General features: G+C 47.1%; 6 protein-coding genes across 9 annotated transcripts; 4 read left to right on the forward strand and 2 right to left on the reverse strand.

Moving 5' to 3' along the window:
• Positions 1-62: 62 nt before the first annotated feature.
• Plap (phospholipase A2 activator protein) lies at positions 63-2,935 on the reverse strand. The gene is made up of 4 exons (XM_017166457.2): positions 2,572-2,935; positions 1,643-2,512; positions 945-1,580; positions 63-872 (listed from the first exon to the last, which is right to left on the reverse strand). The coding sequence occupies exons 1-4, from the start codon at positions 2,730-2,732 to the stop codon at positions 161-163; spliced, it is 2,379 nt and encodes a 792-aa protein (XP_017021946.1). The 5' UTR covers positions 2,733-2,935; the 3' UTR covers positions 63-160.
• Positions 2,936-3,110: 175 nt separating this feature from the next.
• Positions 3,111-3,754, forward strand: LOC108074427 (zinc finger matrin-type protein 5). Its single transcript, XM_017166460.2, has 3 exons — positions 3,111-3,271; positions 3,336-3,470; positions 3,525-3,754. Exons 1-3 carry the CDS (start codon positions 3,142-3,144, stop codon positions 3,704-3,706), a joined length of 447 nt encoding a protein of 148 aa, XP_017021949.1. The 5' UTR covers positions 3,111-3,141; the 3' UTR covers positions 3,707-3,754.
• Charon (charon) lies at positions 3,668-7,357 on the reverse strand. 2 transcript variants are annotated; one of them, XM_070284716.1, is made up of 5 exons: positions 7,343-7,357; positions 5,028-5,745; positions 4,697-4,893; positions 4,002-4,615; positions 3,668-3,904 (listed from the first exon to the last, which is right to left on the reverse strand). In XM_070284716.1, exons 2-5 carry the CDS (start codon positions 5,658-5,660, stop codon positions 3,741-3,743), a joined length of 1,608 nt encoding a protein of 535 aa, XP_070140817.1. In that variant the 5' UTR covers positions 5,661-5,745; positions 7,343-7,357; the 3' UTR covers positions 3,668-3,740. The 2 variants fall into 2 exon arrangements, with proteins under 2 accessions (XP_070140817.1, XP_017021947.1); XM_017166458.3 differs by lacking the exon at positions 7,343-7,357 and having other exon boundaries at positions 5,028-5,814.
• LOC108074435 (RNA-binding protein 5-like) lies at positions 6,214-10,875 on the forward strand. 2 transcript variants are annotated; one of them, XM_017166473.3, is made up of 12 exons: positions 6,214-6,518; positions 6,580-7,047; positions 7,103-7,364; positions 7,421-7,532; positions 7,740-7,813; positions 8,136-8,213; positions 8,282-8,402; positions 8,465-8,701; positions 8,757-9,233; positions 9,291-10,086; positions 10,150-10,399; positions 10,459-10,875. In XM_017166473.3, the coding sequence occupies exons 1-12, from the start codon at positions 6,388-6,390 to the stop codon at positions 10,573-10,575; spliced, it is 3,123 nt and encodes a 1,040-aa protein (XP_017021962.1). In that variant the 5' UTR covers positions 6,214-6,387; the 3' UTR covers positions 10,576-10,875. The 2 variants fall into 2 exon arrangements, with proteins under 2 accessions (XP_017021962.1, XP_070140816.1); XM_070284715.1 differs by lacking the exons at positions 6,214-6,518; positions 6,580-7,047; positions 7,740-7,813 and having other exon boundaries at positions 7,223-7,364.
• A 572-nt stretch (positions 10,876-11,447) lies between these two features.
• LOC108074434 (RNA-binding protein 5) lies at positions 11,448-16,864 on the forward strand. 2 transcript variants are annotated; one of them, XM_017166471.3, is made up of 13 exons: positions 11,448-11,612; positions 11,675-11,777; positions 11,840-12,244; positions 13,046-13,268; positions 13,335-13,404; positions 13,662-13,735; positions 14,114-14,191; positions 14,261-14,387; positions 14,490-14,729; positions 14,809-15,243; positions 15,301-16,111; positions 16,178-16,424; positions 16,489-16,864. In XM_017166471.3, exons 2-13 carry the CDS (start codon positions 11,677-11,679, stop codon positions 16,606-16,608), a joined length of 2,931 nt encoding a protein of 976 aa, XP_017021960.1. In that variant the 5' UTR covers positions 11,448-11,612; positions 11,675-11,676; the 3' UTR covers positions 16,609-16,864. The 2 variants fall into 2 exon arrangements, with proteins under 2 accessions (XP_017021960.1, XP_017021961.1); XM_017166472.3 differs by lacking the exons at positions 11,448-11,612; positions 11,675-11,777; positions 11,840-12,244; positions 13,046-13,268; positions 13,662-13,735 and having other exon boundaries at positions 13,357-13,404.
• Positions 16,865-17,274: 410 nt separating this feature from the next.
• On the forward strand, positions 17,275-19,129 carry Tgt (tRNA-guanine transglycosylase). Its single transcript, XM_017166488.3, has 2 exons — positions 17,275-17,465; positions 17,526-19,129. Exons 1-2 carry the CDS (start codon positions 17,377-17,379, stop codon positions 18,718-18,720), a joined length of 1,284 nt encoding a protein of 427 aa, XP_017021977.1. The 5' UTR covers positions 17,275-17,376; the 3' UTR covers positions 18,721-19,129.
• The last annotated feature ends 286 nt before the right edge of the window (positions 19,130-19,415 follow it).

Genomic DNA, 19,415 nt, shown 5'->3' on the forward strand with positions numbered 1-19,415 from the left:
CACTTTATCCCGACCGCAGGCGGGTACAGGCTCCAGCTGGAGCTATAGAACACCATTGGGAATATCGTTAATATTTTGTATTTAGAAAAAACTCCACATCTCTCCCATTAATATAATTTTGACTGATAGTTAGTGCCCTGTGTGCTGCGGAGATCCGATCCTAGAAGGCGGCCAAGAGGGCGTTGCCCGCCGAATTCACCTTGCTAAAGTTTTCGCCCTGCGGAGTGCTGGACAGCTCCCTCAGCTTGTCCATCACATAGTCCACGGACACTACCTGGGCGATGGTCTCCTGGCCGCAGGGAGTGGTAGTCAGGTTGCCGATGGCCTGCATGGAACGGTAGCAGGCTTCCAGGTCCTTGGCCCACTTGAGCAGCTCCACCACTCCGGAGGTGACCTGATGGCACACCTCCGACTTGGCCACTCCCAGTGTCTGTGCTATGGTCACGTTTAGGTAGAAAGTGGCCACAGCAATCTGGAGGTTGGCACTGCCCGCCCTGATGCCCGCAATGAGCTCGATGATCTGCGGCAGGCGGCTCTCAACCTGCTGCCGTCCGGCAGCGTGGCCCAAGCTATTGGCCAGGCATCGCACAACCATCAACTGGTTTGCAGCAGATCCGGCTAACTGAGGAATCACGATGCCCAGGAAGCTGTGGCTGTTGTTCAAGACACTGAAGATGGCCTCGTTGCGGACGGCCAGGCGCAGGATGTCCAGCACCGGAAAGAGCATGGCCGCAGGCCACTTCAGCAGGATGATCAAGGCTTCGAGCGAGGTCAAATCCAGTTCTGGTGACGGCTCCGTGAGTTTGATGACAGCCAGTAGGACCTCCTCACCAACTTTTCCATCGGATGGCGTTAGTTTGTTATTGAATTCTCTTTAAAATAAAGGAAAATAACCATTAGGCTTAGGAAGAACCGAAAGAAATGTACAGCCTCCGGCTACTTACTTCATTTTCTCCAAAACTTTGCTAGCATCACAGGTGTCAAAGGTGCGGTAGCTGCTCACGGGGAAGTGCTTGTCCCCGGATCGCACAAAGTTCACGTCAACGCGCGACTGGGAATTGCTGTTGCTGCCCGTGGAGTAGCTTGAGGAGCCCGTGAAGGGATCCACATTGCCGCCGCTCTGCATGTTGGTGTTGCTCGAGCCGGGAACGTAACGAGAGCCGCCAGTAAACGGATCCTGGTAGCCACTGGGCGCTTGACTTTGCACAACGGGCGCAGCACCCTCAGAGTTTTTCACTATAAAGTTGGCCACCTGGTCGAGGTAAGCCTGAGGGAGTTCGTGGCGATGGATAAAGGCCTGGGCCGCCTGCCAGGGATCCTCGCCCCGGTTGTATGGCAGCTTAATAGGTGGTGCCGTATCGGAGATGTCCACATTAAACACAAAGTCGTACTCCTTGCCCTCGTACAGTTTCTTGCCGGAACTGGCCTGTGTGCCGCCAGTTGCTCCAGTCACATCTCCTATTAGATTCCAGTTACCCATGTCCCAGCTGTAGGCCTTGACGGAACCGTCCGGATGTCGCACCATCTTCGTTTGCCCCTCACGGGTTCCGTTCGAGAGCAGGGCCTCCGGACCTGGAAGACTGATGGAGCAAGAGTGCCGTTAGGAGACCTCTCCTAATGGGTATTTCATCTTATAGCTTACTCCGTTTTCTTGACACCCCCAATTTCCTCGGTCATCTGAGACTTCCTAGTGGCAACTGCCAAATCGAAGGCCCTGAGTGTGTCCTCGCCCGCCTGGCGAGCTGGCACCTGGGTGAAGACCCTCACCACACCATCGCTGCAGCCGGTGACGATGTCTCCGTTCTTTAGGCACGCCACAGACCACACAGAAATCGCTGGATGCAGGATAGGGGCACCCAGTTCGCTGCCGGTGATTACGTTCCACATTCGCAGCGTGCTGTCCTCGCCACAGGACACCACAACCTGATCTCCCAAGGCCTGATTCCTGGCCATCGCGTAGATGTAGTTGCTGTGCCCGCTCAGCTGGCGCACGCACTCCCCGTCCTCGTTCCAGAAGCGGATGATGGCGTCGTTTCCGCAGGAGAGCAGAGTGTTGGCCTCCAGGCCAATTAGGCTGCGCACACAATCCGTGTGCCCCTTGAGCAGCCTCAGCTTCTCGCCCTTCTCGCTCCAGTAGTAGATGTTCTTGTCTGCTCCTCCAGTCACGTATTTCCGCTGTTCCGGCAGCGTAGTTACGGCCCAAACGGCCGCCTCATGGCCCTCCAGCGCAATGAAGGTAACCTCACCCGTCTCGCTGATGTTCCACACCCTGGCCGTCTTGTCCCAACTGCCGCTGATCAGGCTGCGTGGCTGCAGTGCACCGGCCAAAGCGCAGACCGTAGAAGTGTGCCCCTTTAGGGTCAGCAAGGGCACAAAACCGTTTTCTTGCTTGTAAATGCAAATGGTGGCGTCGTTGCTGGCCGTGCAGATCCACTGCTCAGACTCCAGGAAGTAGATGTACGAGATGAAGTTCTTGTGGTCCTGCAGCGTCAGGCTCTCCAAATACTCGTTTCTGGATAATGAATGCCTTTAATAGCGGCTGAGGACCACTAAGCCCTGCACCGAACTCACCCGCTTGGCCGCCAGAGCTTCGCACTTTTGTCCCGCGAGCCAGACACAATGATCTGACCTCCGCCGTCCGGGACGCTGCCTGCCACGGCCACCGCTCGCACGTCCATGCTGTGGCCCAGTAGCTCGCAGCTCAGCTTGAAGTTATCCAGCGAGGGCTCCATGATTTTGTGTTTGGGGTGTTAAACTGCGCTCGTTCCCGAAAAAATGCCGACAAAGCCGATTTGTCATTCACCGCGAAGGGCAGTGTTGCAAAAAATCTGCACACTCAGATAGTGGTGGGCGATCCGATTCGCTTCAAGGTCAATAAACCCGCGGTTCCGATAGTTTGGCGAAATATTAGAAAAAACTATAATGAAATAATTTGTTTGCTACATATATATGTGGATGACACCTTAAAAAGCCAAACTATACAATTGTTAGGATAACTAATTAATTGAGAATATAAATTTTTGATCACTAATAAATTCTTCGACATTTCATGTGTGCTTATCGATAATTAACAAAGTCCTATCGCTCAATAACAACCTTGATTGTCATCTCTTTTGTTTTGTTTACTTTTTTTGTTTAGCAATGGGTGGCAAAAGTTACTACTGCGATTATTGTTGCTGTTTCATGAAAAACGACTTGAACGTACGAAAACTTCACAATAATGGCATTGCCCACACAATTGCAAGGGCCAATTATATGCGGAGATTCGACGGTAAATGCACCATTTAGATTCATATATTCAGAGATTTAAATGTTAAATTCACATACAAATGTAGATCCCAAAAGGATTCTGGAAGCGGAGCGCCTGAAAAAGCCATGTAAACGATATTTTAATGGATACTGCAAGTTCGAGCTGTATTGCAACTATTGTCATTACAGTGAGAAGGAATTAATGGAGTTGCAAAAAATAGGTGAGATTTTGGAATTAGCAATATTTCAATACTTGTAACTTGGTATCATTTTAGTTATTAAGCAAAAGAAGTCAGCTATCCGTAAAAAGAAAAATAAAGCCAAGAAATGGCCCTGGAAATCGCATCCTCAGACGGGACCATTGCCTCCATCGCTGCAGCCCATGAATTTGGCCAAGCTCAAGGAAACCAATTTTGACTTAAACTGGGGTGAATTAACTGCGCCGAGAAATCCATAATATGTATTTACAATTAAATGAAACAATTTTAATGTCAAGAATTTAAAATGGCAGTCACTTTGTCCATGACCCGAGAAACCTTCAAGTTGATGCGCAAAATGCGTGCGTATTCGTAGTGGAACGATTTCGGGGAATACCCGCTCAAGTTCTCCTCGTCCGGATCGGCCAGGTGGGCGAGCAGGAAATAACAAAAGTGTTCTGTTAATAAGATAAGATAAAATAAATTGAATCGTAAATATTAATACAAACAAACACAGGGGATTTAATCTAATGACAAACTCTTTGCCTCTCCTACCTTGCTCGCCCTCGACGGCATAGAAAAGAGGCGTATTCCCCGCCCTAGCCTCTGTTGAGTTGATCACGTTTGCTTTGAGCCGGCGGTTCTTCAACTTGTGTCTGTTCGCCTCCAGTCGATCGCAGGCACGATCATAGTACTTGGCAAAGGCCTTTTCGTCACTTTCACCGGAGCCTGGCATCTCAGTTGCTCTGTGGTAGATCGCTTTCCCCAAGTCCCGCTCGTCGATTATATCGAAAATTGCCTCGGCAATAAGGAACTGATTCTGTCGTACCGCCAGGTGCAGAGCTGTATAACCGTCATCGTTGGTCTCCAATAGGAGATTCAGATCGACCCTGCGCATTAGTATTCTAATAGACTCAATGTTTATGTTGTTAATCACCGCCAAGTGGAGGGCTGTGTTGGAGTTCTCGTAGACGTGGTCAGTCAGGCAACCAGCTGCCAAAAGGAGCGATGTGATCTCTGGATCAGTTTCGTTCGTCAACGCAAGCTCAAGACAATCTTCGCCATCGGAGGTCAGTAGTTCATTGATGTCCAAGTTGGCGTGGCTACACGCAAAAATCTGACGCCTCACTCCATAATTGTCATTGCGCAGTATGTCATCGTGGATGGGTCTGAAAGGGTGAAGTCATTTGATTATATTTAAAAGTCAAAATAATGCTCAAGGTCTTTGCAAAATATATAAAATTACTCACAGTAATCCCACCTCCGACCTAATTTGCGCCTTTTTAAATACATCGGCCATTATCTGTACGATCTTGTCTCTACTCGTACCATTATTTATATAGTCTTCCACCCGGTTAAGCTCGTGGTCATCTAAAGAAAAGTCCGAGCAGTCCGAGTCACGACGCTCTTGTGTTGCTTTTGGGGGACGGTTTATGTTTGCCGAGCTCTGAAAAAAATGCGTTTATTTTTAAGGATTTATTTACATTTTTTAGCAGGATATTTTTGCTATTTCTGTATCAGTCTAAAACAACAGGACTTATTTATTTTAAGCACTATTAATTCATATTTCGTTGCACTCACATTAAACTCCTGTTTTTTTCGCTTGGTAACCACGGGTGTGAGCTGTTTCTCATCGCGCTCCTGCAGTGCCATTTCAGCCGCCGACCTCTTTACCACCTGTGGCACGCAGGTGTTTCGCTTTCTTCCCCGTTTCTTGGCCACTTTGACGGGCTGACTGGGTGACGCAATGGGAGGGGGAGTCGGACTGTGTTCACTGGAGGTTACGGACGCCTTGGAATCGACTGATTCATGCTTTATCGCAGGCTTTTCCTCGTTTTTCATGGCCACATTCTTGATTGTGTCACTTTGAGAGGTCCTGGTCTCCGTTTCCGTCTCTGTTTGCGTGGATGCATCCACTTTTTGGGCTCCACAAGAGCACTGTTTACCTTGATGGGAGATAGTAGTCTTATCAACGCTACCATGGCCATTAATCGCGTCGATCACACGTTGCTGGAGAGCTTTATCGGGAATCCGCATGAGTAATTTGAAGATATCCTCGTAAATGGACTGGAAGGACTTGCGTTGCATGTAGGCAGTGCTCAACTGAGCCATGGGCATCGCAATTACCCGGACAGGCGCTGCTTGCTTGGAGGATAGATCTGCGCTAGCGACTGCCTGGATGTGCTGCGACTTTGTTAATAAAACTTTCTTCATCGTTTTTGCCAGTTATTTTACTGCTCGGGTGATCCAATCGCTGGCCGATAAGCTGCCTTTGTTGTCCGACGATTTAGGGGGAAGTCTAAGTTTAGATCGATACAAAACAATATAAGTTGGTTTTTCCCCAGACACGCTGTACGACAGTGTTGTGAAGTTGCGGAATTTTAAGTGTTCTCAGCACTAGTCGGTTGTTATTAGAGATGGACGATTAATTTGTTGGGTTTTCCGAGAACGTTTATAGTTTAATTTGTTCTTCTTTGTATCTGTATTTTAAGTGTTTGTTAAGCGATTTTAAATAAAAATATATTTCACACTAAAAATATATTTATAACATATATGTTATAATGTTTTTCATTTTAGTTGAATCAAAATATATTATACATTATATAATTAATAAAAGCGCTTAGACATTGAGCTATTGTAAATATTGTCTATTTTTTAAATTAAATTATTAGTAATTAATTTTATTAAACATTTATAATTAATTTTTAAAACGCTCGCTTGCATGTATCATCTCTAGTTCTGCGTTTATCGATATCATATCATTCGCGGTGACTGCCATGAGGACCAGTATTCTTGAGAAAAAAAAGATACGGTCCGACATAAAGATACCGGGGTTTTAATAAACATAATTAGCTAGTTGTTGGGTTTTAAGAGCCCTAGATAAAGTCCGACTAGATATATATGTGTGGCGCGTTTACGGATAAACAAGCAAAAGTCGGTTATGGACTCGCGTAATCGACGCAGCTACTCGGGGGGCAGTGGCAACGACGGCAGTGGGGGAAGGGGCGGCAATAGCACCGCCTACTACAACAGATCCCGCTCCCGTTTCAGTAGATCCCGGTCTCGGTCACGGTAAAAATAATACCAGCTCCATAGCCTACACATATATTCTTAATCCCAATATTATTCCCAGTGAGCGCAATCGTGGATTTGGCGGAGGAGGTGGCGGCGGCGGGGGATTTAGACATCGCAATTCTCGTTCTCGGAGTCGGAGTCCCGCCTTCAGGCACGACGAGCGCGGAGGACGCGGGGGAGGTGGAGGAGGAGGAGACCCTGACTTATATCACAACCTGATCAACGAGGACTACAGGGATGACGAGCGCAACTACAATCCAAGGAATAACTTCAATAATCGTCAATTTCGGCGAGAGGATAACTTTGAACAAAATCGCAACCATAGGAACAACAGCAGGGACAACGACAGAGGTCGGGATCATCATGAGAACTTTGACAACGACCAGCGATGGAGGGACTTCGAGACCCGCGAACGCAATTCCATGGAGAGGTCGGAACGGTTTCAAGACAGGGAGCCGCGGAGACCCTGGAATAGGAATTATTCGAACGAGCACGATGACAGGGACAGGAGCCACGAGCGGATGAGGTAAGCAGATGAAAACAATTGCACAGGCAATCCTGACAAACCGCTTCTCTCTTAGTCGTCCCAGAGACAGTCGCCCGAACAACAACGGCGGCGTGGGGAATAATCGGGAACGAGAGCGGGATTGGGAGCACGACCGAGATCAGGATTCATGGAATCATGAGCGAAATCAAGATCGGCACCAAGATCGACACAGAAGAGGCTCGTCCGAAGAGGACATGGACGAGGGACAGATGCGCAGAAACAAGAACGGGAATGCCCAAGAGCCCCTCAACATAATTATTATACTGGGACTCACCATGGAAATAACCAGGGCAGATGTAAGTCCATGTACCAAGCACAGTTACCCTTGCAATATAGAGGATACTCCTTTCAGATTATGAGTGAACTGATTAAAATGAATATGGAGCCGGCCTGCATTCGGATTATTCGGAAGCATGGCAAACGCTTTTGCCCCGACACCGCCGCGATGCCTCAGCAGCAAAGAAGTAAGTACACTGACCGGAAAAGGGCATATGGCGGCTCAGAGCCAGCGGAGACCACTTACTTGTGTAGCAAACGAATTTAACCCGGCCACAGAAATGAAAACAAAAACAAAAAATTCCCAAAAAACAAAACAAATGTTACAAACCTATCGAAACATTCAACATTTTTTGACGAAACCATTTTGTATCTGCTTCTATCCGATAATTTAGATTCATCACGCGGTATAGCGTTTGTCGAGTTTACCACCGTTGAAGAGGCGAAGCAATGGATGGAGATTACTCAGGTATCCAGCGAACAGGGAATCCCCTTGAATCCTTTGATCTATCAGCCAGCAGCCAAGGATCTTCCCTGGGCAATGATCGCGAAACGATGTGTTTCTCAGTTTGCTTGTTTTTCAATTTTCCCCTCGAAATCTATAACCTAGAAACACTTATTTCATATTAGTGCCTTGGGAAAGATCCTTTAGGAGATCGTCGGCTGCAACAACTTCGCGTTACGAAACACAGAAGCAATCTGGTGACTGTGTAGAGTGTAAAAAATGAAACTGCCTTCCCGAATTCTAATCCTCGCTTTCCCCTCTCTTATTTCCATGTCTGCTGCTCCAGGGCATTCTCAAGTTGGGCGATCATCGGTTGACCATGCAGTACAGCCACACACGCATCCAGGACTGGAACTGCAGCAAGGTGGGACCCACTTTCATGTTAATTCCAATTCAGTTCGTGTTGATAGCCGCCTGACTTTCCCATTCCAGTGCGGCGTGTGCAACTTCAAATTTAGGTGCTACTGCTTCGTGTGCAAAACCTCCCGAGAGGAGGCCGAAAGCGTTGGCGGTAGCGAGGGCGTGGATGAAGTCAGCAGCATCCTCACCAAAAGTATAGCAACAAGGACCCAACAAAGGCATACAGACACATTACAATAATCCCTCCACTTGCAGAGATCATGCTGCGCAACCTGGACGCGTTGACAAACGAAGAGGGCGTGCTCACCGCCCTCCAGCAGTACTTGCCAGACCTGACAAAGACGATCAGCAAGGTCCTAATAAGTCGGGACACCCTGACTCAGGCATCTCGAGGCATTTGTTACCTTCACTTCGACACGCTCATCGACTCGATGAATGTCCATAACGGCCTGATGGCACTAAATCCACCCCTCACGCTGGATGACCGGCCTGGTAGGTCGCATAGTTTTTCATTTATTTGTTTGCCTTATTTGTCTATTTGTTGCAGTTGCCATCACATATTGCATTGACGCAGAGGAACTCCAGACAGGGTCCAAAGATGCAAGCAAAGCAGCCACCAAGGCCAGCGAAGAAAGCCACCTGAGTAGAGATGCTGCCGTGGTGTCACCCTCGGGTCTTGGGGGCAACTACACCCTGGCGGATGTGCCACGCCTCGCCGAATACAGTGCCTCGTTGTACGCCTCGAATCCCGCGGAGCAGGCTCACTACGTCCAATACTACACGGACTTTTACACGGCCGAGATACACGGCAAGAAGAGCAGGGATCCGCAATTGACGGAGGCCAATTCAGGGGCTGCTGTGGCCCTTTCGGCCATACAGCGCAAGCAGAAGAAGATGAGCAGCATAGAGACCACGATCACAGCGGCGGCCGCAGCCGCGGCCCAAGCAGCCGCTGAGGTAAAGGCCTCCTTCGCTGCCCAAGCCATAAGTGCAGCTCCCAGGGGGAACGACGGAAAGACGTACCGTAAGTGGAAACAGAAGCATGAACGCCGTATTCCCTAACAATCCCCTCTTTTTGCAGCCACTCCCGATGTATCGCAGTATCAGTACGATGAGACCTCGGGCTACTACTACGACCGCACCACAGGGCTCTACTACGACGCCCACTCGCAGTACTACTACAACAACGAAACGGGGGCGTATCTGTACTGGGACCAGAAGAGGAGCACCTACGTCCTGGCCACCCCTGCCTCCACGCAGGCAGCTCTTCAGGAAGTCCTGGTGGACGCCGAGCAGAAGGAGGAGGAGGCCAAAAAGGCGAAGGAGAAGGAGAAGGACAAGGAGGGCGGCGGCAACAAACACGACAAGGTCAAGGTGGCCAAGAAGATAGTGAAGGACATGGAAAAGTGGGCCAAGCAGCTCAATCAGAAGAAAGACTACACTGTGGTGGCCACGCCACAGCCCATACTCTCGGGCAACGACGGTCCCAGCACCTCGCGGGGCTCTCAGGGAGGCTATGCTGACCTGGGCTTCTCCATCCTGGAAAAGAAGGAGAGGGCCAAGCTCACCGACTATATGTCACAGGCGGGACCGCCCGGCACCAACAAGATTGTAAATGCGTACGGCGGAGGATCGGACTCCGAGGAGGAAGCTGCTGGCAACTTGCAGAACGCGCAGGGTTCGATGGTAGCTGGAACTGGAAGTGTCGATGAATCGGACTACGTGGACTTTCAGAAGTTAACTTGTCAGCTCTGCAAACGTGCCTTCCAATCGCTGGACATCCTTCAAAAGCATTTAAAGATGTCCAATTTGCACAAGGAAAACTTGGCCAAGCTCAACCAAAGCTCAGGAGGCGCCGTCGTTGACGAGGGCCTGTCGTAAGTGCCATTTTCATATTGCGAAAGCACTACAGCTTGTCTGAATAATTACTTCTCTCTCAGCTATCGTGATCGTGCCAAGGAGCGTAGGCTTAAGTACGGAGAGAGCGATCCCCCGCCCCCAAATCGAAGCAGAGAGCGCTTTGAGCAGGAGATCAAGACCCTGCAGACGAGGCAGAAGGACAACTCGGGACCGGCTCCCGCCATGCCCATCAGCTCCAGCAATGTGGGCAGTCGCCTGCTGCAGAAGATGGGCTGGTCAGAGGGCCAGGGCTTGGGAAGGAAGAACCAGGGTCGCACACAGATCATAGAGGTAAACAAACACAACCAAATTCACAATGTAAATAGTTTTAATTATTATTTTGTTCGCAGGCTGAGGGGCGCACCAACAATGTGGGTCTGGGGAACAAAGCGGGAAGCATGATTCCGGGCAACGACTATAAATCCTACATCAAGAAGATGATGAAGCAGCGCTATGAAAATGCATGAGAATAGGTTAATTCTCAAACAAAGAGCTCGGTTCTCTTTAAAAGGTTGAGCCAATAGATTATATTTTAACGGCAAAATGTTTTCTCCATTACATTTTTCGAAGTCTTTACGATTAACTATGAGCCAGTGAATCAGAAAAACCACATTCTTGGTTTGGAGCCTGCCTTTGACTTGTCAGGGAGACGTAAAAAGGTCTTGAATAGCCAATAGTTTAATTTAGATTAAGTTAAGAGTTTTGGTTAAGAGAATTCAGTCTCTTTTAATAATTACAAAATAAAGTTTAAATATCGCAAAATTGAATATTGTCTGATTGGAGTTCGTATCCGGCACGGTTTATAAACACTGATGTTTTTCTGATTGGGAAACGCGAATTGGAAAAAAATGTAAAATAATGAAACTTTCTTTTTTATATTTTCTTCATCTAAGGTCCTTCCCTATTTCTCAGGGATCATGACATATATATGAAATAAGAGTTTTTTTTTAATATATCAAAAATATTTGAATTTAATTCTTTTTATTTAACTTTTATAAAAAAGTTAAAAAATAATTCATTTCATTAATTTTTATATAAAAGTTAAATAATAACCGATATTTTTCATTTTTAAAATAATAATTGAAAATAAAAATTGTTCTCCAATTCATAACATTGACAATAACAGTTAAAAAATTGAAAAATAAAATTGAATCGTATTTACTTTTCAACGGTATTACATATTTTTTTCCCGCTCTGAAAATACCAAAGTGTCCTCTTGCCTTATTTCCTAACGCCATGCAACTTTTTAGTATTTTTGATGTCTCGTCCACGAACCAAAAGGATTTTTTAGGGGAAAATTTCCACGGTTCGAGATTTTTTAGGGGGAAGGCCACATTTTCATTTGGCAGCCCTAAAGGAGGCCGAGATTTTTCATTTGTGTTTGCCAAAAACTTTTCGGTGCCTAGAACTCAATTTTGTTTCCGTCTCAATGAAAAAAACTGGCAAGGAGAGCGAGCAAGTTTAACTAGTTTCCGCCTCCTGCATCAAGCAACGTGACAAACAAGTAAGACTGCAAATGAGACGCGAGAGAGTTCAATGTAATTACCAATTACCAATTCTCATTAGATATGGATTTTCGGTACGGTCGCAGCTTTTCCGGGGGCGATGGAAACGGTAACGATCTGAGCCACAGGCGATATAGTCGCTCCCGCTCCCGCTCGCGATCCAGGTAAGGATGGTTTGCCTACGTATTATTATTATTTGCTTCAATAATGTTATTTTGATTTCCAGAGAACGGAACAGACGCCGCCAATCCCGATCCCGCAGCCGGGACCGTTCATCGCATTATAGACGCCACCACGGCCCCAGCCCAGACCGCGACCTATATCGCGATCTGATCAACGAGGACTACCAGGAGGATCAACGCCACTACGGTTCGCGTAATCACGTTGATCACTACCACCAGCATCGCAACGATGACTGCTACGACCGGCGTGAACGGGACCACTATGAACGCCGAAACCGAAGCAGCAACTATGACCGCCCTGATCCGGACAGGAATGATCGATGGGAGCATGACTGCTTCGATCCCAGGGAGCAGGATGGGCCTGATCGCTATGACAGCTGGAGGAACCAGGATCGAGAGTCGAGACAGCGTAGCTATGACGATTATGAAGAGGAATTGGAGCGCGACAGGTAAGACGGATGAACTTGGTACTCAAAAATGTCGAAACTCGAATATATCGTCATAAATTTATAAAAACCTAATTAGGGATTATAGTTTCCATAAAAGAGGTGCTAAAAAAATGTAAAGAAACCCTACTTTTTGTGAGACACATCGACACGATAGATAGATTAAATTAGTATTTAGTTTACATATATGGAAGCTCTATAGTCAAGTGTGAGTCTCACACAGTGTGTACTCAAGGCAACGTGAGTGATTTTAAAGGGAACATCGTTCATGAATTCATTCATAAATTACCTAATGCATAATTCATGCTCAGACTCGGGACTTAGAAGTGTAGGACTCTGAAGAAATTCTAGTAAATGTCTTCATTGAAGGGTATTCTAATTTTAGTCAGAATCTTGCAACGTAGTAATGAAGACATTTCCTACCCTATGAAGAACTATACATATTCTTGATCAACACCAACAGCCAAGTCAATCTAGCCATGTCTGTCTGTCCGACTTTCCATTTCTACTCAAACTAGTTCCTCAGTTTTTAAGCTGTCTGATTGAAACTTTGCAGATAGTCTTCTGGCTACTCTCGCTATCATATCATAGGAATCGATTCTTAATGATCCAACTACAAACTGCAAGGTTATACAAACTTCGGCTAGCCTAGTTAGCTTACTTCCTTTTATTTAAAGCCCACAAATACTGCTTTCAACATAAGAGAAGCGTGTAGATTTTAATACAACTGGTGACTGTTTTGCCGACAAAAGATTGAAATCAAAATCTTCATACAGAAAATGAATTCTTTTTTGGTAATTGCAGTCGAAATAATGGCAATGACAACAATAATGGGATGGCCAACAAGAACAAAATAAGGGAACAGGAGCGTTCTAGAGAGCATTCTAGAGATAGACGCTATTCCTCGGACGATGTCAGCGATGAGCCCGATGAGATTCGGGAGAGACACGAGCAACACCAGAACAACACCGAGCCGTCCAACCACATCATACTCTTCGGCTTGAAGAAAGACGTCACAGAAGCAGATGTAAAAGCTTTAAAAGATATGTGGATATTCGATGGGAAATAACTAATGTACATATACTACCCACAGATCATGGGCGAGCTGATCAATGTCAACATGGAGCCCGCCTCTATACGCGTGATGAGGAAGCAGCCGACAGGTGGGTAACAAAACCGCGAAATAAATATGATTTACATTAGTGAAGCGGGAAAAATAAATGAAAAGCGTGAGTATTGTGTGACCAGGAAAGAGTTCGGAGTAGGATTTAGACTTGGCTTACGAGACATCAGCATTAAAATTCCACTAAAAACAGAACCCAAACAAATACAATCCCCAAAAATGTTACAATGCTTTTAAAACAACCAACAACATTTTTTGACAAAAACATTTTCGTATCTGCTTCTATCTAAAATTTAGGTGCCTCACGCTGTTTTGCATTTGTCGAGTTTAAAACCGTTGAGGAGGCGCAACAATGGATGGATTTGACTCAGGTATCCACTACAAACCACAAACAAGAAACGTAAATCCTCTTGAATCAGCCGAAAAGCGAAATGAAGGCAAACCCCATCGGCATCGGCGGCTGAACCAAAAGTCGATGCCTTTGAGTTTAGTTCTCAGAGTTAGTTCTCCTCCATCTTTAAGCTCCTCTAGTCAAAATTTCTCTGTGATCCCGTGAAGAGAACTGAACTCAAAGCCATTATTTCAGAATACGGAGAGCCTCAGCTGCACGGCATCGGCGACACCTGCGCGTTGCCCCGTAAACACAAGCAACCAACCTGGTGACTGTGTAGTCTGTGAAACTTGGGATTGTTTAGCTTCAGAGTCAGTAATTCAGCTCCACTCTCTTCTGTTTCCTCTCTCCCGGACAGGGCGAGCTCCAGCTGGGCGACCACAAAGTGTCCATGCAATATAGCCACACTCGTACGGCGGACTGGACCTGCATCAAGGTGAGTTCTAGCCGAAAGAATACATATACGAGAGTTGTCAATGTTAATGTAATGCTTATTTTTCTTCAGTGTGGTGCCAGCAACTTCAAGCGTCGCTTGCAGTGCTTCATGTGTAACACCTCGCGGGCGGAGAGCGAGAACACAGTTCCCTGTGACGGCGAGGGGATCGACGAAGTCAGCGACCTCCTCACAAAAAGTATATCCACCATGAGCAATATCTTTCAATATGCCGTTCTCCCCAGCCAATCTTCTACATAGCTAAGTCCCCACTAACCACTGCCACGCTTTCCCAATGCAGAGATCATGCTGCGTAACCTGGACGCGCTGACAAACGAGGAGGGCGTGCTCACTGCCCTCCAGGAGCACTTGTCCTCCGACATGGCGAAAACTGTCAGCAAGGTGCAGATCAGTCGGGACACCTTGACTCAGGCGTCGCGGGGCATCTGCTATTTGAATTTCGACACTCTCCTCGACTCGATGAATATGTACAACGGGCTGGCTGCCTTGAACCCGCCGCTATCCCTGGACGGCAGAACAGGTAAGTGTTCAGAATCCACTTTTTTAATTCCTAATTTCTAATTCTGTTCTTGTAATACTCGAACTCTCGGTCTTCCCAGTGCTGGTTTCCTATTGCAAGGATCCCGAGAATCGTAAAATATTTTCCACGCCGGATTCCAGTTCAGCTAGACCTAGTGCAGGCTTTACGGCCATGACAGCCTCGGCACTGAATGGAAGCTACACCCTGGCAGATGTCCCACGCCTCGCCGCCTACAGTGCCTCCGTCTATGCCTCGAATCCGGTCGAGCATGCCTATTACGTCCAGTACTACACGGATTACTACACGAAGGAAATAAGCAAGCAGGCCGTTAATCCGCACCTGACTGAGGCCAACTCGGGAGCTGCAGTGGCGCTCTCGGCCATACAGCGGCAGCAGAAGAAGCATTCTTCGCAGGTCCCGCTCAGCATAGCAGCGATGGCAGTTGCAGGGGCAAAGGCCTCGTTTACTGCCCAGGGCTTGAATGTGCCCAAGGGGAACGACGGAAAGACCTACCGTAAGTGGAAACAGAAGCATGAACGCCGTATTCCCTAACAATCTCCTCTTCCTGCAGCCACTCCCGATGTATCGCAGTATCAGTACGATGAGACCTCGGGGTACTACTACGACCGCACCACAGGGCTCTACTACGACGCCCACTCGCAGTACTACTACAACAACGAAACGGGGGCGTATCTGTACTGGGACCAGAAGAGGAGCACCTACGTCCTGGCCACCCCTGCCTCCACGCAGGCGGCTCTCCAAGAAGTCCTGGCTGATGCCGAGCAGAAGGAGGAGGAGGCCAAAAAGGCGAAGGAGAAGGAGAAGGACAAGGAGGGCGGCGGCAACAAGCACGACAAGGTCAAGGTGGCCAAGAAGATAGTGAAGGACATGGAAAAGTGGGCCAAGCAGCTCAATCAGAAGAAAGACTATACGGCGGTGGCCACGCCACAGCCAATATTACCGGAGAATGAAGGCCCCAGCACTTCCCGGGCCTCACAGGGAGGGGGCTATGCTGATTTGGGATTCTCGCTCCTCGAAAAAAAGGAGCGGGGGGCCAAGACTGCAGACTTTGTGCCACAGGTGGGACTACCGGTGCTCAGTAAACTAGCAAACGCCGTCGGCGCAACATCCGAGGACTCTGAGGATGAGTCGGCTGGACCCTCATTCGGAGTCGGAGCCACTACTACCGCTGCTTCCCAAAGGGCAGCTCCCGACGAAGCGGACTACGTGGATTTCCAAAAGCTAACCTGCCAACTTTGCAAGCGTGCCTTCCAGTCGTTGGACATCCTTCAGAAGCACTTGAAAATATCCACCTTGCACAAGGAGAACTTGGCCAAACTTAACCAAAACTACGTAGAAAGTGGCAACGAAGTGGGACTGTCGTAAGGGCTTTTGTTAACTTACTGAACTTGCAATATTCCTAATGCGATTTCTTTGTGACGCTGTAGGTATCGCGACCGGGCCAAGGAGCGGCGACTGAAGTACGGGGAGGGCGATCCACCACCGAATCGTAGCCGGGAGCTCTTCGAGCAGGACATGAAGACGCTGCAGACGAGGCAGACGAATAACGTTGGGCAAGCCCCCGCCATGCCCATCGGCTCCAGCAATGTAGGCAATCGCCTCATGCAAAAGATGGGCTGGTCAGAGGGCCAGGGTTTGGGTAAAAAGAACCAGGGTCGCACCCAGATCATAGAGGTAAAGGCATAATATCCCAATTGGTGAATTTAAATCATTTCCATTGTTATTCCATCTTCCTTAGGCCGACGGACGCACTAACAACGTGGGCCTAGGAAACAAGGCTGGAGGACAAATGTTTCCCGGTAGCGACTACAAATCCTACATCAAGAAGATGATGAAGCAGCGTTATGATAACGCCTGAGAGTTCCTTAAGCCATGTTTACTTCCATTCCCTTTAGACTAGATGATAGATTAGTTAAATGCTTACCTCGGCCTCACATCCTTACCTTGTGGTGATCATTTCATATGTACTGAAGTAGATAAATGTAAATAGTTAATAAAAGAAGGGTGGCTCAATTAAACTTACCTAATTTAAGAAACTAAATGCTGATTTATGATATGGTAAATTTTAAGGCGCTGCAAAGTAATCATAATAATCATGTTATTTCATTTTTAAATTTGAGAAGTTATGTTTTTATCCAAAATTTGGGGGCTTATTTCGTTTTTTTTCTTCTGGGTATATATTTTCTGTGATTCATAAATTTCCTTTTCGAGACATACATGCTTGAATTTATTTTAAAGCTCTTACTGATGTTAACTAAAAAGTTTTTGTTAATTTTGTTTAAAATCTCCATCCATATTTGAGTATACAATTTTTTTGTTTAACTTTTCATTCTGTATTTTATGAGTTATCGAAGAAAAAATCTTATTAAAGCTGATCGAAGGTATGTTGTACTATTTAAGTGGCCACCACTGTATGCTATAAAAAAATAACGATCTTAAACCAATTTTTATAGTTAAATATACCGCAAATGTATTATTTTACACAATTTCAGTATTTTTTGCTTGACGGGAAGTTATTTGCCAGCTTTGGCCACACGGATTTCGATTAAAAAACGTGCGCCGGCCTTTTTCGCGTAAACATTTTATAATATTAACAAGCATTTCCTTGGACATTTAGCGACATTTAATGAGCCCGAGAAGTATTCCTCCGCTGACCTACAAGGTCGTGGCGGAATGCTCTGTCACCAAGGCCAGAGCGGGTCTAATGACCCTACGGTGAGTTATCTGAGCCCCCAAGAGATCTGACTAATGCTCACAACAAATTGCACTCCGCAGGCACAGTGAGGTGAATACGCCGGTGTTCATGCCCGTGGGCACTCAGGGAACACTGAAGGGGATCCTGCCAGACCAGTTGATCGAGCTGAACTGCCAAATTCTGCTGGGCAACACGTACCACCTCGGACTAAGGCCTGGAATTGAGACGCTAAAGCTGGCCGGAGGCCTGCACAAATTCATGGGCTGGCCGCGGGCTATTTTAACCGACTCCGGTGGCTTCCAGATGGTCTCCCTGCTGCAGTTGGCCGAGATCGATGAGCACGGTGTCAACTTCCGATCGCCCTTTGACAACAGCCAATGCATGCTAACGCCAGAGCATTCCATCCAAATCCAAAATGCCATCGGCGCCGACATTATGATGCAGCTGGATGACGTGGTGAAGACAACAACCACGGGTCCCAGGGTGGAGGAAGCCATGGAACGCACCATACGCTGGGTGGATCGGTGCATTGAGGCGCATGCCCGGGATGACGACCAGTCTCTATTCCCCATTGTCCAAGGCGGATTGGAGGTGCCTCTGCGGCAGCGTTGCGTATCCGCTCTGATGGAGCGCCAGGTGCGCGGCTTCGCTGTTGGTGGCTTAAGTGGCGGCGAGAGCAAACATGACTTCTGGCGGATGGTGGATGTGTGCACTGGTTACCTTCCGAGGGACAAGCCCCGGTACCTAATGGGCGTTGGATTTGCAGCGGACTTGGTGGTGTGTGTCGCCCTCGGTATCGATATGTTCGACTGTGTGTTCCCGACGCGCACAGCTCGCTTTGGCTGTGCCTTGGTAGACAGTGGACAACTGAACCTTAAGCAACCCAAGTACAAAATGGACATGGAACCCATTGACAAGGACTGCGACTGCAGCACCTGCAAGCGGTATACACGCTCGTATCTACATCACATTGCAACAAATGAGAGTGTTTCCTGCTCCTTGTTAAGCATCCACAATGTTGCCTATCAGCTGCGCTTGATGAGAATCATGCGGGAGGCAATACAGAAGGATGAGTTCCCGCACTTTGTCAGGGAATTCATGAAGAGACACTTTCAGTCGGATCCTATTCCCGCTTGGATACGTGAAGCCCTGGCGGCGGTTAATATTCAATTGCCAGCAGATCAAGAGAAGAAGGATGAACTGGAGGAGGCGCCAAAGGCAGAAAGAAAGCAGGAGCCGACCAAAAGTATGACCCAACCTGCAGCCACCAGCTAACACCCCCATCGCAGACCTTATTCAGACTATTTTCTTTACGAATGACTAAAAATATCGGCGATATTAGCCATTTCGGGAATGACCCAAAGAAGGCCAGTTGTAAGACATGGATTTAACTTTTGTAGCTTCCTAATCTTTAATTTTAATTATTTAAAACTGCTGGACCTTTAATTAAGCAATCCCAAGCGTTGTAGCCACACTGTCTTTTCAGTTATTTAGCCAATATTTTTAGGGACCTCGGAGCATTCGTATAGAGAATATCCTGAATATTTTATATTTACCAACAACATGGCTAATCGATTTATTAAACAATAATTAAGTTATTTTTGTTAGTTATTATGTTCATGGAAAAAATCATGTATATATTTAACAAATTAAAAAAAAATCGTATATTTTAGTAATATTTAAACACTTAGATCAAAAAATATAGGTACCCCAATCTATAGCGTATGGGAATACTGGTTTTCGATTCCGCTTTGCCTACTTTTTGATCCGTCGCCGCAAAAGCTCTCGACTTACCTATGGGAAAAAGCTTCGTGCGCCGAAGTATGACGCATAACGCAAATCGGTGGCGATCGCGGTTCTCGCATGGAACGTCCGCCGACGACGACCAGTCAGTCCAATTCAGTTTTTGTACCCTTGCAGGGTATTATAATTTCAGTCAGAAGTTTGCAACGCAGTGAAGGAGACGTTTC

Source organism: Drosophila kikkawai, chromosome 2R (assembly GCF_030179895.1).
Source record: "Drosophila kikkawai strain 14028-0561.14 chromosome 2R, DkikHiC1v2, whole genome shotgun sequence".
NCBI classification, from domain to species: Eukaryota; Metazoa; Arthropoda; class Insecta; order Diptera; family Drosophilidae; genus Drosophila; species Drosophila kikkawai.